The sequence below is a fragment of the Lutjanus erythropterus genome, chromosome 12 (assembly GCF_056507025.1).
Source record: "Lutjanus erythropterus isolate fLutEry1 chromosome 12, fLutEry1.hap2, whole genome shotgun sequence".
In the NCBI taxonomy this organism is placed as follows: domain Eukaryota; kingdom Metazoa; phylum Chordata; class Actinopteri; order Lutjaniformes; family Lutjanidae; genus Lutjanus; species Lutjanus erythropterus.
In genome coordinates, this window is record NC_139328.1 from 4,596,898 (window position 1) to 4,618,423 (window position 21,526).

At 41.8% G+C, this 21,526-nt stretch overlaps 2 protein-coding genes across 2 annotated transcripts in view; one reads left to right on the forward strand and one right to left on the reverse strand.

The window, feature by feature from the left end:
- Window positions 1–572: 572 nt before the first annotated feature.
- Window positions 573–9,735, reverse strand: selenof (selenoprotein F). The gene is made up of 5 exons (XM_084731451.1): window positions 9,576–9,735; window positions 7,109–7,276; window positions 3,473–3,536; window positions 2,003–2,052; window positions 573–1,789 (listed from the first exon to the last, which is right to left on the reverse strand). Exons 1-5 carry the CDS (start codon window positions 9,711–9,713, stop codon window positions 1,658–1,660), a joined length of 552 nt encoding a protein of 183 aa, XP_084587577.1. The 5' UTR covers window positions 9,714–9,735; the 3' UTR covers window positions 573–1,657.
- Window positions 9,736–10,024: 289 nt separating this feature from the next.
- The window catches only part of hs2st1a (heparan sulfate 2-O-sulfotransferase 1a), a 35,285-nt gene continuing 23,783 nt past the window's right edge, over window positions 10,025–21,526 (forward strand). The window contains exons 1-2 of the mRNA XM_084731450.1: window positions 10,025–10,263; window positions 10,418–10,591. Of these exons, the coding sequence (XP_084587576.1) occupies window positions 10,468–10,591 (124 nt within the window). The 5' untranslated portion in view covers window positions 10,025–10,263; window positions 10,418–10,467. The remainder of the gene's footprint in view (window positions 10,264–10,417; window positions 10,592–21,526) is intronic.

The following is a 21,526-nucleotide window of genomic DNA, read 5'->3' on the forward strand; positions in this document are numbered from 1 at the left end:
TTTCAATTATAATATGAGGTTATTTGTCAGAGACAAGATTAAAAAGTTCGGAATAGATACTACAATTCAAACACAACACAATGTGAAGGAAATGGACTCACAGTCATGAAGACATTAAACATACGCACTAATGCCCCCTCCTGCTTGTTGACAAATTTGATCAAACTGACAATAACTAAAAACATAGTTTTGTTTTATTTAGTTTTTAAGGCACACAGTATCTTTTCAGTTAATTTTGTTTAATTTTTTAATCATTATTTTTTATTTTAGTTAACTACGTTTTTCTCCACATCTAATTTTAGTTTGTAGTTCCGCTTTAGTTCACTATAATATCATAGATTACAAGAAGAAACCTACTTAAGTGTGTTTTGTAACTCTTTTTGTCAGGATGCCAACTTCACACAAAACTGCAATATTATTTACGACCACTAGATGTCAGCAAATTCATCTCTTTGGTTTTAAGTCGGCCTGCAGAGCAAAACATTCATCTGTACTGAAATAACAGACATGATTTCGTTATCTTACACTTTTAATTTCATTTGATGAACAAAAACATTAGCCCTGGACAGAAAAACCATCAGAGACTTTGTTTATTGTTGCATATTTAAACAGTCACCTCACTCGCAAAAAACAGGCATCCAAAATAAAATCCAGTTTCTCTTCGAAGCAGAAGATGCAAAAAAACACAAATGTACATCAGACCTCACATCCCAACAGTGGTTTACTGTGAGGACTTCATCAACGTGTGCTTCAGCGAAGACTTCTGCATTCGGAGAGCAACTAGGATTCACTCTTACTACAAATCCCATCAGTCACAATGTAAGCGTTATAAAAAAAACAATTATACATGAATATCAGACGGACAGATGGACAGAAGGGGGAACAGAAACTCCCACAGGTTGATGACAACACAGTTCATGATGTGCGTTGTTTTTTTTTCCCCCAAAACCTAATGGATCCACTTTGAGCCATGATTAATCTGTAAGGTTGGTCATTATTCCAGATGTGCTTCCCATCTGGGCTCTGTGATTATGTCTTTTCACGCTCTCGCATAAGTTATTTGGTAAAATCCTGACAAGAAATTGAAGATTTTCATATACAAAAACAGTCATATAGAACAGTGATTTAATAACCATCTACCAAGGCCAAGTTGTGTACAAATTGGTAAATAACTAAAGGGTTGGTTCACTCAAACTAAAAAAAACATTTAGTCTCTAACTGTGCAGATAGATTTGGTTTAAACTGCTGAAATTTAAGAAGATCTGTCTCATGTGATTTCTGTCGCAACCTAAATACAACTGAGATTATTGTAGTTTTGTTTGTGGTGCTCAAAACACTGGAAAATTAGATTTACAGCCACAAACCTTTCCAGAAATAGGGTCTGTGTGTTAGGTGACTAATTTACAACAACCAGCAGCTTCTACAAAGACAAGCTTCTGTTAAATACTTTAAATGTCACTTTTCAATGGTGTGAGCACTGCAAAAAAAACTGCATTAAAGTGGAGGATGCAGAAATCTCAGAGACAGATATCTATCTTTCTATATCTTTTGGCCTTGAGTGAAAATATCTGCATGGCTGGAAACTGGTGGAGGGATTAGAGTTTGGGTGAACAAACCCTTTAACTAAAAAAAAAAAAAAAAAGTTGGATTCTCTTGTCTATATTCGGTCTAATTTCTCACTCAGGAACTCCTCCACGCTGTCTGTGTTCCACTTGAGGATGCTGAGTTCTTCAGCGATGTTCCCGTTATCGTCCAAAAGCTTTAGTACAGGATCTGAGCCTCTCACGTACTGCAGTGTGGGAGGGGGTGAGTGGGAAACGAGAGAAAAAGAGGAGGGGTGTTAGATAGGCAGGTTTGCCCTCGACGGAGAATGAAAAACATTCAGAGAAATGTTCGTGAGTCATCTGATTGACACAATCTGATTTATCTTTGACATCCCATTTTATTTCAAGATGAAGCTTCAGTGCGTCTAATTATGAGATAATAGCAGTCATCACCCTACCTTGATCTGAAGACCCTTGAACATCTTCGGCTTTTCGCTCCTGACAAAAGCTGAGGAGATAAAACACCGGTGAGACACGTGTCGGGCCATGAATCAGTCAATTAGCCTTTCTATTTTAGTATGGAGGCCTGTAATTAGTGACAACTGCCAAACCTCCTGAGAATGCAGCGTTAACAACAGCGGAGACAGTTGTGAAGACGCGGTGGCTACAGCTGAAGTAAACAAATGACAGCCATATGGCGCAGACGGGGACTCCAGACGTCTACCCCCGTACAGAGGCGAGCTGCAGATTCTCCATCAACCTCAGTAACCTGACACCGGATTAACCAAATGTTACAGCGAGCAGAGATGGGAGGTCTGCTCCCGAGACACGCAAGGTAAAAAAAAACAACAACTTCAAAAGCTTGTTTGAAAAAAATCGGCCCTCCGGCGTTTTAGACCACCTACTGCAAAAAGCGATTTCAAAAGGATGCATTTCACACACACTCGCATTGATTAAGACACAGAAGAACACAAACCTCAAGCTCGGTGTCGAGGAAGTGCTGTTACTTTATTTCAAACAGCGATAAACTTGCTGGCTAATAATTTGTCAAAGTTTTTATCAAAAAAAGTTATTTCACTAACGAAAATGAGATGACAGGTAGATAAAGTAATTTATGATGACAAAAACAATCACAAAAAACTAATGACACTTTCTGTTAACAAATAAAAACAAGACAAAGTAGGAATGGATTTGATTAGATGAAGAAGTAGAGGTGAAGTTGAGATGAAACTGAAAATTTCATGTAAGGATGATTAACATTTAAAATGATAATAATAATCACCTGGAATTTTATCGCACTTTATCGTGAAAACATTTGTTTTATCCCAAGATCCAATCTCTTTATATGTCTCATAAATTGTTTGGGAGGAAAGTGAAGAACAGACATCTGGATAAATTTCACATTTAACGTCAAGGAAAACAAGATTCTCAGGAAACGGTGTGAAGCCACAATCACCACTAAAAACATGGCAAACCTGAGGAAAGATTTGCAGACGAGTCCTCACAAAATTCATGTAAAAGTGACGTTGAGCACACTTATGTTGTTTTTCAAGCTAATCTGAGCTGGGTTGATCAGAGACATGAACGACCCAGAGTTGCAACCCTCATAAATTACACACAAAAGATGAAAAGCACAAAGTTTCACAGCTAATTTTGGTGTAAAAAAGGTACAACATGTTAACAGATGTTTCCCCAAAGGGTAATAAAAAGTTAAAATAATGCATTAAACTTTAACTAACTAACCCAGTGAGATTTTAGTCTTTTGATATTTAGTTGACTAAAATTTAAACAATTCTTATGACTGAAATATGACTAAACTAAATGCCTGTGACTAAAACAAAATTAAGAATTGCTGTCAAAATTAACACTTATTTGAAAACAAGATAATAAATATGGGAGTATAATCATGTCATTAACAGAAAACTCACCTTGGACTTGGGGGAACCTCCCCAGTTTTCATCCACACACCTCGAGGATGGCCCCGGGATAAAGCTGTGTGCAGAGAAACAAATTGTTAGGCAGTCCATGTAGAGTTTTTTTTTCCCCTCCTCACACATCAATGCCCGCACACAGAGACAGAACGGGCTGTGGCCCTGCTGGTGGTAGGACGCCTGGCCTGGAGGAGTAATTTGATTCAGGCAGACTGATTCATAAACGTGTCCAGGCGACTCCTTGGGGGTCATTAAACTGTGAGCCTGTGCATATGGAGCAGGGCTGATGGATGGCGGTTTGCACGGGGCTCACTTGTAATCAAACCTCCAGCACCAATATACAATAAGTTAGAGGAAATTGGAGTGTCACGGCAGTATTTCAGGACCATGCTCTGCTGGTCGTTTCGGGGAGGAGAGTGGTAAATGGCCTGGTTGGCTGGTTCACACAGCAAATTAAATTACGCATGCAAAGCTAAGATCCTATCCTCACTTCTCCTGTCTCTCTGTAAACAATCCAGCACGGCTGAAATTAAATTTCCGTGCTTTTCATTTTACCACACAGATCAGAGACAAGTCACGACTCTGCTGAGAACAGGAAACCAGGAAACAAATGATAGACCGCTCTAACCAGACTTATTGGAGCATTTTAATATTTCGAAAGGCTCCTAATTATCAAAGAACACTGCCTATCAGTGGTTTCAAAACCAAAGGCAAACATGCAAAGTATTACACTGTCAATAACTCCAGTCTCTTTATCTCACTTTTAACTACTCAAACAAGCTTGCCGGCAGATGCAGGGAGCAACTTTGTTCACTAGAGCCTAAAAAATTTAAACAAACATGGTGATATTTATGAATTATGTAACACGGGCAATAAAAGAATTAGCCAAACACATAATGCTAAAGGTTAATGAGGAAAAAAAGGTCTTGGTGAAATATAATCAGCAGCTTTTTTTTAGTTTAAAGGGTGACTCCATCTGTGTTCTTTTCTGGGTTTTTCAAATAGAAACTCCTACTCAGACGTTAGCAAGACCCTGTGACGCAGGTTGCAGCACTGACGCCCTCCTCTCCCCTCCTTTAAAGCAATTCAGGAGAAAGAAAGTCGATTGTTCCTGAGTCCCAGGATGTCAAATACCGAAACTTTGGGTTGGTGGCTCAACCAATAATAAACAATCAGCTTTCTTTCTCCAGAATCTATTCCTCCACCTTCAAACCAAAAGGTTTATATGCAGCAACATCATCATGAAGAAACCTGCATCAGGTCATGTGTGAAAACATTTTAAGATGCTTTGATGCTCGAACATGTACTTTTATTCAGATTTCAGAAAGGGAAGACTGTTGGAAAGCTACACAATGATATAAAAACCTCCAAAAAGCCCCAAAAAATTAATGTTCCCACCCTTTAACTAGGATGTGAGCTTTGTAAAACCACAATGACTTTAAAAGATTTTCTTTCCCTAACATGGGGATTATTCTGGATCACTCAACCCTGGCTCTTTCAAGTCCACATAATTATTCTGTAAGCCTTTCAACTCGCAAAACAACATTTTTGGTGTGAATCAAGATTAAAAGGATAAGGCTGACGATATTACATATTCAACATGAAAACACCTAAACTAACAATGAGCTAGTCTGTCTCTCAGTATTCTCTGACGTCTCCAGCTTGTCTGTGGCACTCAGCCCAAAGCCCGCTGTTTCTTACCGAAGACTTAAATCTTTAAAATACAGACTATTTTTTTCAAACAAGGCTAAATAATTTGGGCGCTGCAGTTTTGCAAACGTTGCTTTAAAAAGGAGGAAATGGTGCATTTGTCTGGGACTATTTTCAGCCGCAGAGTTTTTTCCGCTAATTGGTATGCAGCAGAATGATGGTAATCAAAATAACCTCCAACACCCATATTTATCATAATGAAGGAATAGGAATAAGATATATCAGGCTTTGGGTATACAGACAGTGTTCGTGAACGTAGCGCTGTATCTCACCTCAGAGTTAAGTCCGTCAAACTGGATTTGACTGTTCAACAAGGTGCTTTGTTCTTCTTTTATTCAGTTCAGCACCACACTAAACTCCTGTATCAGCCTTCATAATTATGTTTTACCAGTAAGACTTTACCATCTATCACTTTTATCCTGTTATTGTAATGCATACTGACTGACAAAACAAACACAAACTGGAAGAATCTCAGTCAACTGATAGGTCTCTGGCTGATTATTTGAATCTTTGACGTTCAGGGGGCAGCCCTGCTTGGTTTTGGCCTCTTCATGGGACTTGTTGACAATAGGGAAAAAACATCCAGCATCACCCCACATTTCCTCTGAGGCCGAAAGGCTCTCGATGTTTTCCTCATCACCTGTACACTGCAGGGGCTGGAGAGACTCTCAGGAAGCTTTCCCCAGCTCTACAGAGACATACTGTACTGTATGATGGCACCCAGGGGAGCTGAGGTGCTAATATGTGCAGCGCTCTCTCTGCATTGAAACGCACATTTGAAAATGAGTAACCGAAATGCCCTCCATGCTCAGTGAATCTTACTAATCGACTAGGCAGCGCAATAAGCCATTTCTCACAGGGTTTAATGACACGGCACTGATGTCAATTGCAAGACTGAGAGAATTCTTAAGGCAGATAATTGTTGCTGTCTGTGGAGAAAATGTGCTTAGTGACACTGTCGTTTCTACTGGTACCCTCAGAGTGCAGCTGGAGACAGCCAATTGCTCTTCTAAGTGACATTTTCACTCAAATCGTGAGAAGCAAGAGGAGTAATCTTTTCTCTAAGTGTCTGTCTGAAACAGAGTTATCATCAAGAGGTGTAATGAGGTGTGCACTACTCTTTTCCAAGGTGCAGTTGCTAGGATACCACACACGCTCTGGGGGCTTTGCTTAATCAAAGAAAAATTACATTGTTTTTCCACCATCATTTGACTCTGTGTTTATCAGTCGGAGCCCAGCAGGGACTCCCTCTGATTTTGCTGTAATCGCTGGAGCAATGAGCACACAGTAACACCTCCTCGCTGGTTACAGAGAGGTTGCTGCCGCAAAAAGTTGACACTTCGACCCCATGGGGAATGTCAAGCCGGGGTTAAGGAGCCTTGTCTCTGAACATCAGAGAGAAAGACTGAGACAGACAGCTAGTGACAGAGTTTGTGTGTGGCAGCACAGATCTGGTGCACAGCTGCAAACAGTGCCAACAGACCCAGTGACAGGGAGGTTAAAACTAGGTTGTTTTTAGTAGCACTTCAAACGCTGGAAGACGTGGTCCTGTCAATAAATGTGACACATTCTGACAAGGAAGTCCTCTGAGTGCTACTACAATCCACTGAGGAGCCTGTCTTCAGTGAAGCTCAGTAAATGACTGGAGACAGCGTACAGATCAGCTCATGACCCCTCAATTACTGAACTATCTGTTGTGCACCATCTCACTTGTCAAGTCTCAGTCATACGGTGCAAAATGAAAGTTAATTTTGTCATTCTCTGGCATGCACTTTTTGCTAACCTTCTTTCTGGTTACACTTCCTCTATTCTCACTGAATCTCCTTTGATAAGGTCTTCGTGACAAGCCCCTCGCTGTGACTGAACCTAGACAGGCAATTACTTCCTGTTCGCCAGTTCCGTGAGCTCTGTTGTTCCCGTTACCTTGCGCGCTTCCATCTGGGCCTCCTGCTGGCAGCACTGCCGGCAGTCGGGCTGGAGCTTGGTGAGGCTGAACTCCCCGAGCAGGTCACAGGAGCTGCACAGCAGGTTGCTGGAGAATCCCAGCTCCCTGCACGCCTCAGACGACAGATCGGCGCCGTACGCCGACAGCTGGAGAGAGGAAGGAGGGGATAAGAGAGATGCAAGGAGGGGAAAAAAGGCAAAAGTTTTTAATTAAGTGCTCACTTTCAGGGTGGAAAATGAACTTTTTTTTGTAATCCACCAGCCAAATGGCTAGTGAATGTTCAATTTTTACCAGCCACTCTATAGATTACCATTGTGTTTTGGCTGGTGAGTGAAGCATATTTAAAAGCCACAAGCGTAATAATATCAGCAATACCGGCATTCAATCCTTTTGGTAAGATTATTTATATGGTTTTTCTTGCAGCCAGTCATAACAAAAGCTCTTCATCAGGAAAACCTTCAAAGAAAGGTATTGATTGAAGTACTCTATTAGGATTGTTATCGTTTAAAGAATGCTGGTATCATAATTTTTTTAACAATATCATTCCTACTGGAGATCTTCTTAGATTTTGGATATTGTGATATGAAACAGTGTTATCTTTTCTTGCTGTTAAAGGTTGTGTTACGGTACTTTTTTTTAATTTACCAGACTTTTTTAGATGTTCTATTATTTACCTTTACCCACTCAGTGATTATATCCACATTACTGATGATTATTTATGAAAACTCTCGGTATTAATATTTTGTGAAAGCACCAATATTCATCCCTACAATATCGAGGTATTTGGTCAAAAATAATGTGATATTTGATTTTGTTTATACTGCCCAGCCCTTTTGTTGGGTAGATTAATCAGCAGCAATGCATCACAGTCTATAGAATCATCACATATTTGAGAATTAACAGTATTTTATTGTAGAGAAATTGTGTATATCAAGATAAATTGCGGAATATCCTACAAATAGAGATGTTATTTAGGCTCTAAGCCATTTCATCCAGCCCTACTATTAAACTCTAATCTGCAAATAATGACATTTTCACTTGATAATAGAGATGCATTTAAAGATTATTATCGTTATCCATTAATCAGGCAATTATATTCACAATTAATCATCAAGAACGATTATGACAAGCGACGTCTTCAAATCGTTTCTGTGGTCCAACCAACAGTCCCAAACCTATAATACTGCTGACATTTAAGAAGGTGGAACTAGCAAATGTTCCAACTTTTGCTTGAAAAATGACTGAATCGATTAATCATTGATCAAAATGGTTGGCAATTACCTTTTTAGACAAATCACTGCAGCTCCACAATTATTTATCAAATACAAAAATTAGACACAATTAGGGATGCAACCAAAAATTATTTTCATTACTGAGTAATCTGTCGATGTCTATAATTCTTTCAATTAATCAATCAGTTGTTTTGTCCATAAATTACCAGAAAATGTCTATCAAAGTCCAAGCTGGTGTCCTCAAATGTGTGTTTTGTACCCAGCCAATAGACATTTAGTTTACTAAGAGGACTAAAGACACTAGAAAAACTTCACATTAGAGAAACTGGACTGAGAGAATTTACTCAAAAGAGACTGAAAAAGATTAATCGTTTAGCAAAGTACTTGGTGATTAATTTAGTGGCTGACAACTAATCAATTAATTCAATTAGGCTACAATCTTTAATACACAAAATTTTATTGTCCAGTGGGAATGTGGGTAAACAGGTAGTTCAATTTACAGGGTGTCTCATTCTGTCATGAGCTCATCCTCTTTGTTACCAAAGAACAAAAGTACAACTCTGTACAAAGTAAAAAAAAAAAAAAAAAAAGCCCTGATGTCATAGTGAATAACAGAGGGATCGGCTGCTGTAGATAGGTATTATGTTCTTCAGCTCAGACACTCATCCAGGTAGATGTAACACAATCTGCTTTCGTTTTCAAGATTCAGGAAGCCCGTGTTCACTCAGATTTTATTACCCCACAAGAAGTCTGGGTAGGATGATTTTTTTTTTTTGCTTCCCTGTACTGTGTACTCTCTCCCCCTGTCAACACAGTTCTACTGTAAGTTTAGCTAGATAACTTATAGCACAAGTTACTAGCGTTGATGACTCATTTTACAGAGCAGGGAACAGATTTCGACGGGGTCAAGTAAATTCAGAACACCAGAGGTCTTGGTTTAGCGTTGCCATTCATTTTCAAAACACGTTTCAACATACAGATCTGTTTCCTAGATGAGAAATAAACATTAACAAGACTTCAGTTTCCCATCGGGGCTCATAGGTTTTGTGGCTAAGCCACGTCATTTTGAAGGTCCGGCTAAAGCAGGATGCGGCTCGTAAAATTGAATCTAACTAACGCTGGACGGCTGACAGCTTCACCAACCGTTAATAATAAGTGTAAAGCTCTTCTCAAAGCTGCGACAACTGCTAATTTTCAGTAATAATAAACTCACCGTTTTTAAAAGCGAGAGGAGCCACAGGAGATAGACCTCTCCCGACATTTTGGAGCTTGCTTTGTTAGCGAAAACCACCCCGAGGACCCTTGTATTTAGAGCAGGGCAGCCCCGTCGCGCCTGACCGTTAACCTTCATAACTGATCATTTGGATTTTTAAAAATTATTCGACGCTTGGTGATATAACACTATTCATATGGGCTTTAGTATTATTTCTATAATAATGTGAGGTTTTCAGAGAATTTAATTTAATTATATGTTTCTTGAGTTGCGGCATTTTCGAAGGTAGACTAGTGATTTCTTCCTCGCCTCTACTGTTATGACGGTTTAAAAGGAAGTGCGACACCTGCCGTCCAAGTTCAGGTCAGTTTGTGAGAATTGTCCAATCCGGTTTGAACAGACAGTGATTGTCGACGAATAGAAACCCGCAGCTGTATGGTGGACTGTTGATACGTCCAATGGCCGGGGTGGTAGTAATAGTCCGTCCGTGGTGCGGTGGTGAACACTCTGGCTGGGACAGGACAGCGCTACATGGGGGACGCAGGCGACAGCGGCTGGTTCCACCGCTCCTACATCCAGGAGACACAAATCCGCACCGTGGAGAAATCTCTAGGGCTTTACGACGCTCCGCCACCGGGAATTGACCTGATGAAATAACTGAGCCGAGCATGAACACATCGCATTTGAGGTAACCAGAGGATTTGAACAGTGGAAGAGATCCACACACACACAGAAAGAGAGAGAGAGAGAGGGGGGGAGAGAGGGCCATGCACACACACTCAGCCGCTTTGTAATCACCGTCGTCGCTCTCTCTCTCTGTGTGTATGTGTGTGTGTTTTCAGTGTCTCCTCCTCCGAGCATGGACTGACCAAATCCCTCTCTGGATGATTTGATGGGGCTGCTCAGAGTCATGATGCCGCCCAAGTTGCAGCTTCTGGCGCTGCTGGCGTTCGCAGTGGCCATGTTCTTCCTGGAGAACCAGATCCAGAAGCTGGAAGAGTCCCGGGGAAAGCTCGGTGAGTTTTGATGGGCTGCAAGCCCCCCCAGGAACACCACACGGGCTCCTTCTCACGGGGACAATAATCGATCTGTGCATCACCTTTGTTGTGTGCATTTGGGTCAATAAGAGGCAGCGCTCATGCTTATGCTCCTCTCATGGCTCACACAATGGCACACACAGGTTAGAAATGTGGATGTGTGAGCTGTCCTGCTGAACTTTGCGTGACTGTGAGACCAAAATGTTGAACCATCCCGAATATAGGCAGAAAATTACAGGTGATGTCAACCTGTCATCCTTATCTGTGCAGTGCAGTGTGAGATTGAGGAGATGCTGCTGTCCTCAGCCTGTGACAGAGTGAGAGAGTGAGAGAGTGAGTGTGAATTTGTATACTTCCTTATGGATTAATCTGACAGTTAGTTGCTGGAGTAAGTGATTAATCATTTGGTGTATGCAATATCAGAAAGCTTTGGAAACTGACAGTTTCTTCCTAAAGCCCAAGGAGACACCTCTGTCTTTGTTTTGTAAAACCAGCAGCCCAAAAACCTAAAGATATTCAGATTAAAGGGATATTTCGTCTTACTTGATGTGGGGTTGTATGAGGTGCTTATCATTTGTCTGTTTATTACCTACAGTAGATGAGGGTCGACACGCCCCCGTATCTAAGCTGTGAACAGGGTCAGCAACAAAAGGTGTTTAGCCACTGAAAATTAATTTCCTCCAACGGGATTAATAAAGTACATTCTTCTTATTGTTATTATTCTTAAGTGTTTGTTATATTCAGAATATTTTCACTGCTGATATATACAGTATAAATCAAATATCACTCTGTCCAAACCAACCAAACTCCATAGAAAAAATCAGTAATTTTGTCTTGCAGAACACAGGAGTTGCTAATTTACTTCTGCCTCAATCTGTATGTTAGTTTGTGTTATTTTGTGACTTAGGTGGTTTTAAAAGGATAGTTCAGATACACCAAAGTCACACGATGACACAAGAAACTAGGCAGTAGCTCAGCAGCTCCCTAGTTCTGTGTAGTAAAATTACTGTTTTTCCTTAAGGAGTCTGGTTGCTTTGAAGAGAGCGATATTTGACATGCATAACAGCGGTTTCCGATCGGAAAAGGCTGTCTGATGGTAAAGTAAAGTGGTGAAAACATCCTAAGTATAGCGTACATTTAAACTGATATAGTTTTTTTGTGAATATTTTTTTAACGGCTAAAATACCTGTAGTTGCTGACTTTGTCTACAGCAGTTCATTGCTTCCAATACTCTTCTCTACTTCTTCAAACTGGGGGCGTCGTGACCGCCATCTACTGTGGGTAATACACACCAGTTGTTTTTAAAAAAGCAGCAAATCCTCACTTTTGAGAGGCTGGATCTGGGGAATGTCAGGCGATACTGGTTGATTGATTATCAACATAGCTGCAAAATTGACTAACTGATGAAAAGACAATTTTTAGTACTTACTTGAAATTCAGATGAGAACCCAGCAGCTAATTTGGAAATACAGGACATGTGATTTTTGGAGCTGGAGTCACACTGAAAGGTGGGGGGACGGTCAGCGATGAATGTGTGGTTTACTGTAGTGCTCACAGGAAACATCTTTTTGCTTAAAGTTTAGTAATATTCATCATGCATTGGGGGGGGGGGGCACAACCACCCTGCTGCAAATCCCCTCCCACCCCTTTACCAAACTCTTTTCTTCTGATTGAAACGTGGCCGGCGCTGCGTTCAAATCTCATTGCTATAGCTCCCATCAGGGGCTCCGTCCCAATAAAGATCTGGGACATTGCAGGATTATCTCTCTGGTGCCTCCACTGTGGGGATTTTTTTTTTTTTAAGGAACAGCGGAGCGGTGCAGCCGGCGTACCTCAGGGGTCCACACACACCAACTCTTGTAACATCTGATGAGCCTGGCACTGACGTTTTTTTCTTTTTTTTTTTCCATGTTAGAAATGTTGCTGTGTGTGTGTTATAGGCGGGAAAGGCACAGCTTTGATTAATAACTTTAACAATGTTGCTGCAGTGAATTCCATTTAGGTGAGGCATTTCCAGGGTCCCTGCGTTCAGATGGCTTACAGGGACACTTAATGGAACAGAGAAATCGTTAATGTTATTAGTAACACCTGTGCCTTTCCTGCTATGACAAGACAAAATATCTGCTGTGAAAAAGGTCTATTACATTTTAACTGCTGCATATTTTCAAGGCCTCGCTCACACACACACACACACACACACACACACACACACACACACACACACACACACACACACACACACACACACACACACACAGGTGGATGATTAGGCCTCTGCTCAGGGAGAACTTGAGCGTATGTATGCTGGGAAATAGAAGGTCAGAAACTGAGAATGTATGTATAGAAAACTAAGTGTCAGACAAACACTGCAGTTTGAGAAGGAGGTCTTATTAGCTGAATAAGTCAAAGTGTGGCTGTGAGAGGGAGAGAAGTATGACTCTTGAGGGGCTGTGAAGGTTGTCAAACATTTTTCTTGATTAAGGTCTCATTCCATTTAGTGCAGCAGAGCCTCCAGTGAGCCAGCATGCACAATAGCAGCACCCTGACTCTGTTTGACCTGAATGTAACTGAACCTTAATTCGTATCATTGATAACACTTGTGTTTACACCACCATTTTATGTCAAAATGGCTGCCGTAAAAAAGGTCTATTGTGAGAATTAGCTGTTATTCACAGTTTTAATGATAATGATAGTAAACTGTTCAATAGTGGACAGTGCAACAAAGAAAACATGACATAACTTTGGCTTCCAGGATGTAGTGACGGACCAAATGATTCATCAAGGAAATAGTCATAAGATTAATCAATTAAAATTTCATCAGTTCCTTTGTGAATTAAGTTTAATGTTGATGATCAAACTGTTGCAAATTAATTTTATATTAGTCAACAAATCAATGAATCAACTAATCTTTTCAACATTTGACATTTTTGCTTGATAAATGTCTTAAATTCATAATTTATAAATGATTTTCATGGCAGCCATATTGATATGAAATAGTAGGGTAAATACAGCTGTTACTAATGCTACTAATTAAGGCCCCATTCCATTTAGTGTAGCAGAGCCTTTTCTGTGAGCCAGCATGCACAACACAAGCAGACTGAGTCTGGTCTTACTGGTAAACGCCTGTGTTTCCCCTTCTATTTCATATCAATATGGCTGCTGTGAAAAATGTCTAACAATGTTTCACCACTAGTTAGAGCTTCAGACAGTTGGCGTTATGCCATTTTTACTGCAATTTTTCAAGCAAAGATTACAACAATTCACTTGAAGTTTCTCAAATGTGAATATTTGCTACTTTTCTTTGTTGTCCATGTTAGTTAACTGAGTACTGTTTGGGTTTTGGACTGTCAGTCAGATTAAACAATTCATGAAAAGTAAGATACAAAGCATTTGACACAGTTAGATCTGAAAGTCTGGGTGCTGGATCCTTACTGAAGATCACATTAAAAACATTAAGACTGAGATTACTGCATGGACGCCCTTCTTCAGCATGTGTAATGGACACACAACTCCCCCCCCCCCCCCCCTGTTAAGTTACAACATATTTGTTGTGGTGATCTATAATTCATTCATTCATTCCCCACCTGTGAAACTGCCATTACACACGGTCAAATCAAACAAGGAATCTGAATATGTTCGGGAAATTGCGACGGGCAATTTGCACTATTTTCTGATATTCTGTTGACCAACAGGGAATTAATTAGCTACAAAAGTAATCGTAGAAGTTTAAAACTGCCAGTTCTGCAGCCTGCCGAGTAATAGACAGACTTTGTCAGATGAGTCAAAGATGAGCCTGTGTTGGGACGTTTCCAGACCAGATTGTGAATAAAAATAGTTAACAGTCCTCTTAATTGAATAAAGTATCCCAGCTGAGTTTTCACGTGTTGGGACAATCAGGAGTCCTGGAGGTATAGATGGCTATATTGGCCTGTGACATGGTTTACTGCTGCTGTATAGGGGTATACTTTACACCCAGTGAAAATCCAAACTCTCCTGGGCTGCACACACACACACACACACACACACACACACACACACACACACACACACACACACACACACACACACATAAAGAGGGAGACTCTCCCGATGCTGAAACAGAACCTGAGAGGCCTTTCCCCTGACTGCCCACCACCACGAGAATCTGTTGACTTGGCAAAAAGCGCTCTGATGGATGACTGGACTGAGCAGACGTCTGTATACTGGAGCTCTGAATTATGTGCTGCATAGCCAAATAGTTGTGACTGAGGCTTTCACAGGCACGATGCTGACAGACAGCCACAGGGCCGGTCACATTACCAGGTACGCCTGCTGCAGGTCCATCTGTGCAACAATAAAAACCCACCTAACAACCACAACAAGGACAGGTGGCGTCCAAACCCAAATTAGATCTTCATGAATGACTCGTGCGTGATAAATACAAGAGCTGGGGGGGGGGGGGTGCAGAAACTCTGTATGTTACCTTCCTGCATCATGTTTTCACCTGTTAACAATTAACTTAATGCAGGATGGAATGACCGGCGCCCACTCCTCACAGCGTGGGATCTTATCGTCTGACACGCGTTTGAATCATTTCCCCTATTAGACACCTCCTGCAGGGCAGACAAGCTGTGATTTGCTTCCAAGCTAATCGTCGTCCCAAGGTTTCGCTGAGAAGTCTCCTGCATTACAATCATGCCGCGATGCAGCTGTGTGTCCTGCTGTGGGCCTAATCCATTATTCTGACAGTATTTCTCTCCGGCTGCTCACCGGCACTGCTGCCGGCTGGGTCAACAGTAACGCAGGCTGACTGTGCGGGGATGGATAGATGGAAGGAAGAATGGAAATAGAGTTTCTTTAATAAAGAGCCACGGACGGGGATTCAAGGCCACTTTCCCTGTCAGAGTTGCCGTTAACTCCCTCCCAGTTCAGGCAATTTCAGACGCTCACCTTGAAGGATTTCATGCTACTTTATACAGGAATGTCTGTCTCAGACTTCAGAATAATGTTCATTGACGTCAGACAGGAGACAAATGCCCCAATTTGATTGAGCTGTGATTAGATAACCAGTCCAGAAAATTTGATCAGTTTGTAAAGCTTGAAGGCAACCCACATTACTTTTCCCAAGTCTTTTTAAATGGCACCTAAAAGCCCATAACTGAAAACATGTCAGAGTATGTAAATTCTGTTAAGGATTAGAACCCTGGTGAGTCATTTGTATGTGCCAAAAAAAACGATCATATGGACATTTGATATTCAAATCATAGCCTATACTTTCAGATGCTTATCTTTAAGGATTTCACGCTGCTTTATTCTGAAGTCTGAGACTGACATTCCTACAACAATAATGTTTCATTGATGCTGGCCAGGAGATTAATGCTTGAATTTGATTCAGCGGTAATTAGATAACCAGTCCAAAAAATTTGATCAGTTGGTTCAAAATGAAGCCAACTCACTTTTCCCAAATGTTTTTAAACGGCCAGAAGGATTTTCTGGTTTTTGAGAACAACCGAAAAGAATTATCACATCAAAGTAAAACTGTGTTAAGTGTCTCAAAATTAGGACCCAGTTGAATGATTTGCACTTGCCAAAAATATGAACGTCTTAATGCAGGGGATCATGTGGACTTTTCTTGGGAAATTAATTCAGATAATATAATTTCCTCTTTTAATCTTTTCTCTGTGTGCGGCACTGCTTGTTTTTTAAGCGCAAAGCCGACACTTCTGATGAAGTCAAACTCACTTCCATAGGCTGAGACATCATGTTCTCTCAGAATAAGCTCTGTAAAGACGATAATTCGGAACACTAGTGTGGTGTATTGTGGGAAATATTTTTGTTAAATTAATACCAGTCACCATTCGCTTTCAGTAGGGGTTCTGAAACATCATTCTTTTGAATGATTCCTATCTTTTCTGGCTGAAAGCATGTTTATTACACAGCTGAGTGCACAGTTATTTGTGTAACATCTGTCCTTGCTACCTGCTTTTATAGATTCAAGCCATGCTGAACTTATTTCCTCAGGGAGAATATTCATAAACACGAAGAAAACCTTGGTTTTCATTCCAGGAATCCCAGCTTATCAGCAGCTTTTCTACCCCTTTTTGATGCTTGAAAAATCGGTCGGTACCAGGACTTGCAGCCATATGTGGGAGGTTAATTCTAGAGGGCATCTATGGTATACTGAGAGCTGCGTAAATAGAAACGTTGCTTATAAAACTGTCACCTCGTGGCCCTCGTAACTGGAGCAAACAACCCCCTCACCCCTGTGCCCTGCAGGCCATGTGAGGACTGTGTCACCTAGCAGGACAGCAGACATTCAGAGACCCCCCCCCCCCCCAAGCATCACCGCCTTTTATCTGCTGGCCGTTATTCAGCCTGATTAAAGGAATTCAATTTCCATCTGTTGCGTGGTGATATTTAGTTCCAGACACAAGCGGCTCTGTGATGAGCTCTGAGAGAAGAGAAGAGAGATGCTGTTGAATGCAGAAGGAGGAAGAGGATGCATGCGCCCATTGTCAAAGTGTTTGCAGAGCTTGACGCAAGACTTTTAAGCATTCATTTGTCGCCACAGCCCGTCGCTCCCGGCCTCGGGTTTGAATTTGGCTTTGATTGTCATGCCAGGCACTTGCAGCCTGGAGCCCACCCTCGCGTTTCCGCTGCCGAGGGACCTGGGCATCCGATCGGCAATTTGCTCTTGAAAGGACGTTGGTCGGGCATCGCTACTCTGTCCTCATGCACACACCACATGGACTCTGATTGGACGACTTCACACCTTGGAGCTGCCCTGCTCCTCAGAACCCTGCTGTACATCAGTCACGCTGTCACAGATAAAGACCTTGAGCTGCAGTTGTGTTTGAAATATTACTTTATTGATGATCCAACTGTCTACCTGGTTCCTTTCACTCCTACACATTTGTCAAGTGTGTGTGTCAACTGGTGTCTGTGACTCACTCAAAGGCTTCCGACACCAAACGGTGGCTTCCTTTTGAAGCTAATTGGTGACACATCGGTGGCACTCAGCTAGACTGAGCCCCGTGTCTTTTCTACAACTCCAAGTGCAAACCTCAACCTCCTAAAAGTGTAACCTCCCGCATTTCCTCCTCTCGTTGTTCCCTTATCCTTTTCTGCGGACACGGCACTCAGATCCCCTTTGAACTCTGCCTGACACCCCACATGTCTGTATTTAGGTTCCCCGGGGAGAATAAAGCCTGCATGAGTCATTTGGCTTCACTCTGCACGTTGGCATCTGTTACCGTAAGCAGCCGGTAGTGTCTATCGCCTGGACCTGCCTGCTCTGAAACATGCCATTTGAGCGGCTAATGGAGAGGAGCCCACAGCGGAGATGGGCGTAGGTGTCGTGGATGGATTTGTTGTGGGAGGTGGGGAGGAAGAGTGCTAATGGTCATACTGGGCTTTTGCTGTATTGTTAGAAGCAGGCTTTGATTAGGCCAGAGGATTTATGGCCCCTGGCGCGCACTCTGTCCGACAGGGAATGTGTTCCTGCAAAGTGGCGCGGCGTTTGCAGCTGTAGCAGGATGACAGACAGGCTAATCGGGGTGTTATGGACGGTTTCACACCCTGGATGTAATTGGAGGCCGTTCTAGAAGAACACCCCGCTCCAATACCACCCATCACTCCCCTCAGCTGGCCTCCCCCCAATATTCCTTCCCCGCCTCTTCACACAGACACACTTTCTCCTCCTCGTCTCCGTCTTCATTTCTTCCTGTGTCACCCCTGGGCAGAGGTATCAGTTCACTCAAAACCAAAACCACTGCAGGCCAGATTATATTGACTCAACTCATGGGGACAAGTGGAGCTCTGACTGATGGCTGATGAGATATTATTTAGTTGAAGCGATAAATCCGACGTTGGTCAGCAAACCGTCCAGCACAGATGTTCAGAGTGAACATTGATCCTGAGCGCTGTGCTGAGGTCACTTTTCCTCAGAAATGATCAGCTTTCCATTCTCCGCAAGCCATTTTGATGAAGATAAAAGCAAATCAAATTTAGACTCTCTGAGACTCACACCCTGCCATACCTGGCTGACACATGATGGAGCCTGTGGTTGTAAACACGTGACAGCAGGTGTCATTTCCCTGTCTGACTCTGCAGAGTTAGCAGGGTGTCTTTTTCTCTCCGTCACTGTTCAGCTCCTCCTCTGACAGGGGAAAACGGGGAGCAGCTAATAAACCTCTGTCATGATTATAACTTAAAATGACAGTACTCTCATCCAGCTTCTTCTGGATCAATAGTTGTAAACAACTTCTTTATTTGCGTGCTGAGTCTCCTTTGTGATATTCAAATCCCTCTTGTGTTTTACTAACCCCATTGGATGAGCGCCTGAAAAGAGACTATCCGGCGCTGGCTTCGGAAATAAGGTGCTATCAAAGGAGGAGGAAGTGTGGAGGGAGGAGGGGAGGGTGAAATGAAAAAGATGATTTAATTTTCATTGCGACACAGAAATATTTAAAGCCTCGGCTTGTGAAAATCATAAGCCCCTGTGGAAAAAAGAAAAAGAACAAAGAAGCCTGCAGCATTTTTTACAACCAATTTCATCAGAGCACAGAGGGATAAAGGAGGAAGGAAGGTGGTCGAATAGTGCTGCCCTTCTTCTTCCTCAGCCCCTGGTTCAACTTTGCTCCCGTTAGCTGTAGAGTTGACTCGTAGAGCTGCCTGTAAGACCTGTCCACCGACCGACCATCAGGGACAAACTGTTACCACAGGGCTGGATTGTTCAAAATTCTTCAATACTGATGCCTTTACTTCGATACCAGGTGCCAAATAACACTAATTTCTGTACCAGTTTTATAAAATCCATTTTAAGAAAAAAGAAAATTGCATTACGCATTATGGTACAATTACTCACTTCAAAGGAGGAGGTTGTTCAAAGGCCTGTGAGCAGCTGAGAAACTGATTTTACTCTGTTCTCACTCAGAACAGAAATGGAATATTTGTACAGTACTGGACTACATAAAAAAAATATTAGTGACTGTCAAGGAAGATTAAAAGAAGAAGAAGATACCAGAGGGTACTGGGAAAATAGGGGAATAATGGAGGGTATTGGGGAAAATAGTGGAATACCGGGTGTAATGGGAAAACAGTAAAATGGTGGAATAGTGGGGGGTACTGGGCAGACAGTGGATACCCTGCGTTACTGCGAAAATACTGAAATACATGGGAAACTGGGAAAGTAATGGAATACTGAAGGGTACAAGGAATACCTGGGGTACCTGCGGGAATACTTGGAAAATAGTGGAATACCATGGGGTGCTAGGAAAATCTGAAATTCTGGGGGTTGAGGGTGCCAGGAAAAAAGGGAAATGCCAGAGGGGTGACAGGAAAATAGTGGAATAGTGGAGGGTATAAGAAAAACAGTGGGGTACCGGGAAAACAGTGGATTTCTGGGATCCTGGGAAATTGCTGGGGAAACCGGAAAAGTAGTGGAATACTGGAGGGGACCAGGAAAATGGGAGAATAACTGGGATACCTGGGGAGTTACTGGGAAAATAGAGGAATATTGGGGTACCAGGAAAACTGTAGAATACGTCACAGGAGGTTAAAAATGAAAACAAAACAAAACAAAAAAAAAAAACAATCCCTGTGCCTGTGTGTAACGTAGTGTAACACAACCTCTACGGCGTGTGACATTAGACAGCCAGTGATTAGCATTATTAGATCTTGGCTTGAGCATGCTGTGTGCTTAATGGCTCGCTGATGTTGATGAGATTTACTCCTTAGGTATCAAAATTTGGTACCAAATGACAAGGAAATTTTCATTTCTCGAAAGTATCGAAGTTCGGTACCCAGCCCTGCTGTAAGGTGGTGCTACTACAGTTTCCACTCTCCACCTCTTTTCTCATCATCTGTGCCTCCTTTCTTTCTTTCTTTCTTTCTTTCTTTCTTTCTTTTTTCTCTCTTTTGTCTCTTTGCGTGTGTCTCTTTCCCTCTCCTCTGTGTGCCAAATGGTGTGAGCAGCTTTGCCAAATTGCGTGAAATTCAGCTTGAAGTTCATTAGACAGAATACAGATACGTACACGGTACACAGCTGCGTCGTGTGTGTGTGTGTGTGTGCGCGCAGCACCTTATTAAAGAAGTATCTGGGTTGCTGAATATTCAGCTCCCACACTCAGACTGTCCCCTGCTGAGTGAGGATCAGTAGATTTATGTGTGTCTGCATCTCTTTCTCTTTTTCTCCGGTGTTTGTGCTCCTTCTCAAACACAAACACACATCGACTTCTGTTCAGTTAGTAACACTACACACAAGGTTGATAGATTAAGTGATTTCTTTTTTTTTGTTTTTTTTACTAGTATCTGTATCTATTCTTTCCTGTGTCTGACTAATATTAATGATGCAACACTCCAGATCTGCTGCTGATTCCAGCCTTGTTAAACAGATTCATCAGTCAGGCAGGATTGATCAACAATAAATACTATCTCTTTGCATTTACAATTTTGCAATTTTGTAGTGACAGTTTTATAAACCTTCTGGAACAACATAATTATAGTTTGAATCAAAACAATGTTGCTGTAGTAACGTCTTTACTCGTTAGGGTTGCAGCTAACAATTACTATTCATTGATTAGTCTGCCAATTACTTTTCAGATGAACCCATTTATCTTTTAGTCCATTAATTCTCGGAAAATGATGCATATGCCTACCACAATTTCCAGTGTGATATCTTTTAACTCAATTTACACTGACTGAGTGCTTTTGCATACATTTATATTAACCTAGCTAATAACACTTAGGGAAAGTGGTATTGATTTGTGACTTTAAGGACCAGTGTGTAGGATTTAGTGATGGTGAGCTTGCAGATTGCAAACGCCCCACCGATCACATGTAGGGCATCCTCCGTGCAGCCTTAATTGTCAAAACCTGGTGCCTACATTACCCACCATGCAACTTGACTGTCAAGAGCTCAGTTGAAGATTCACT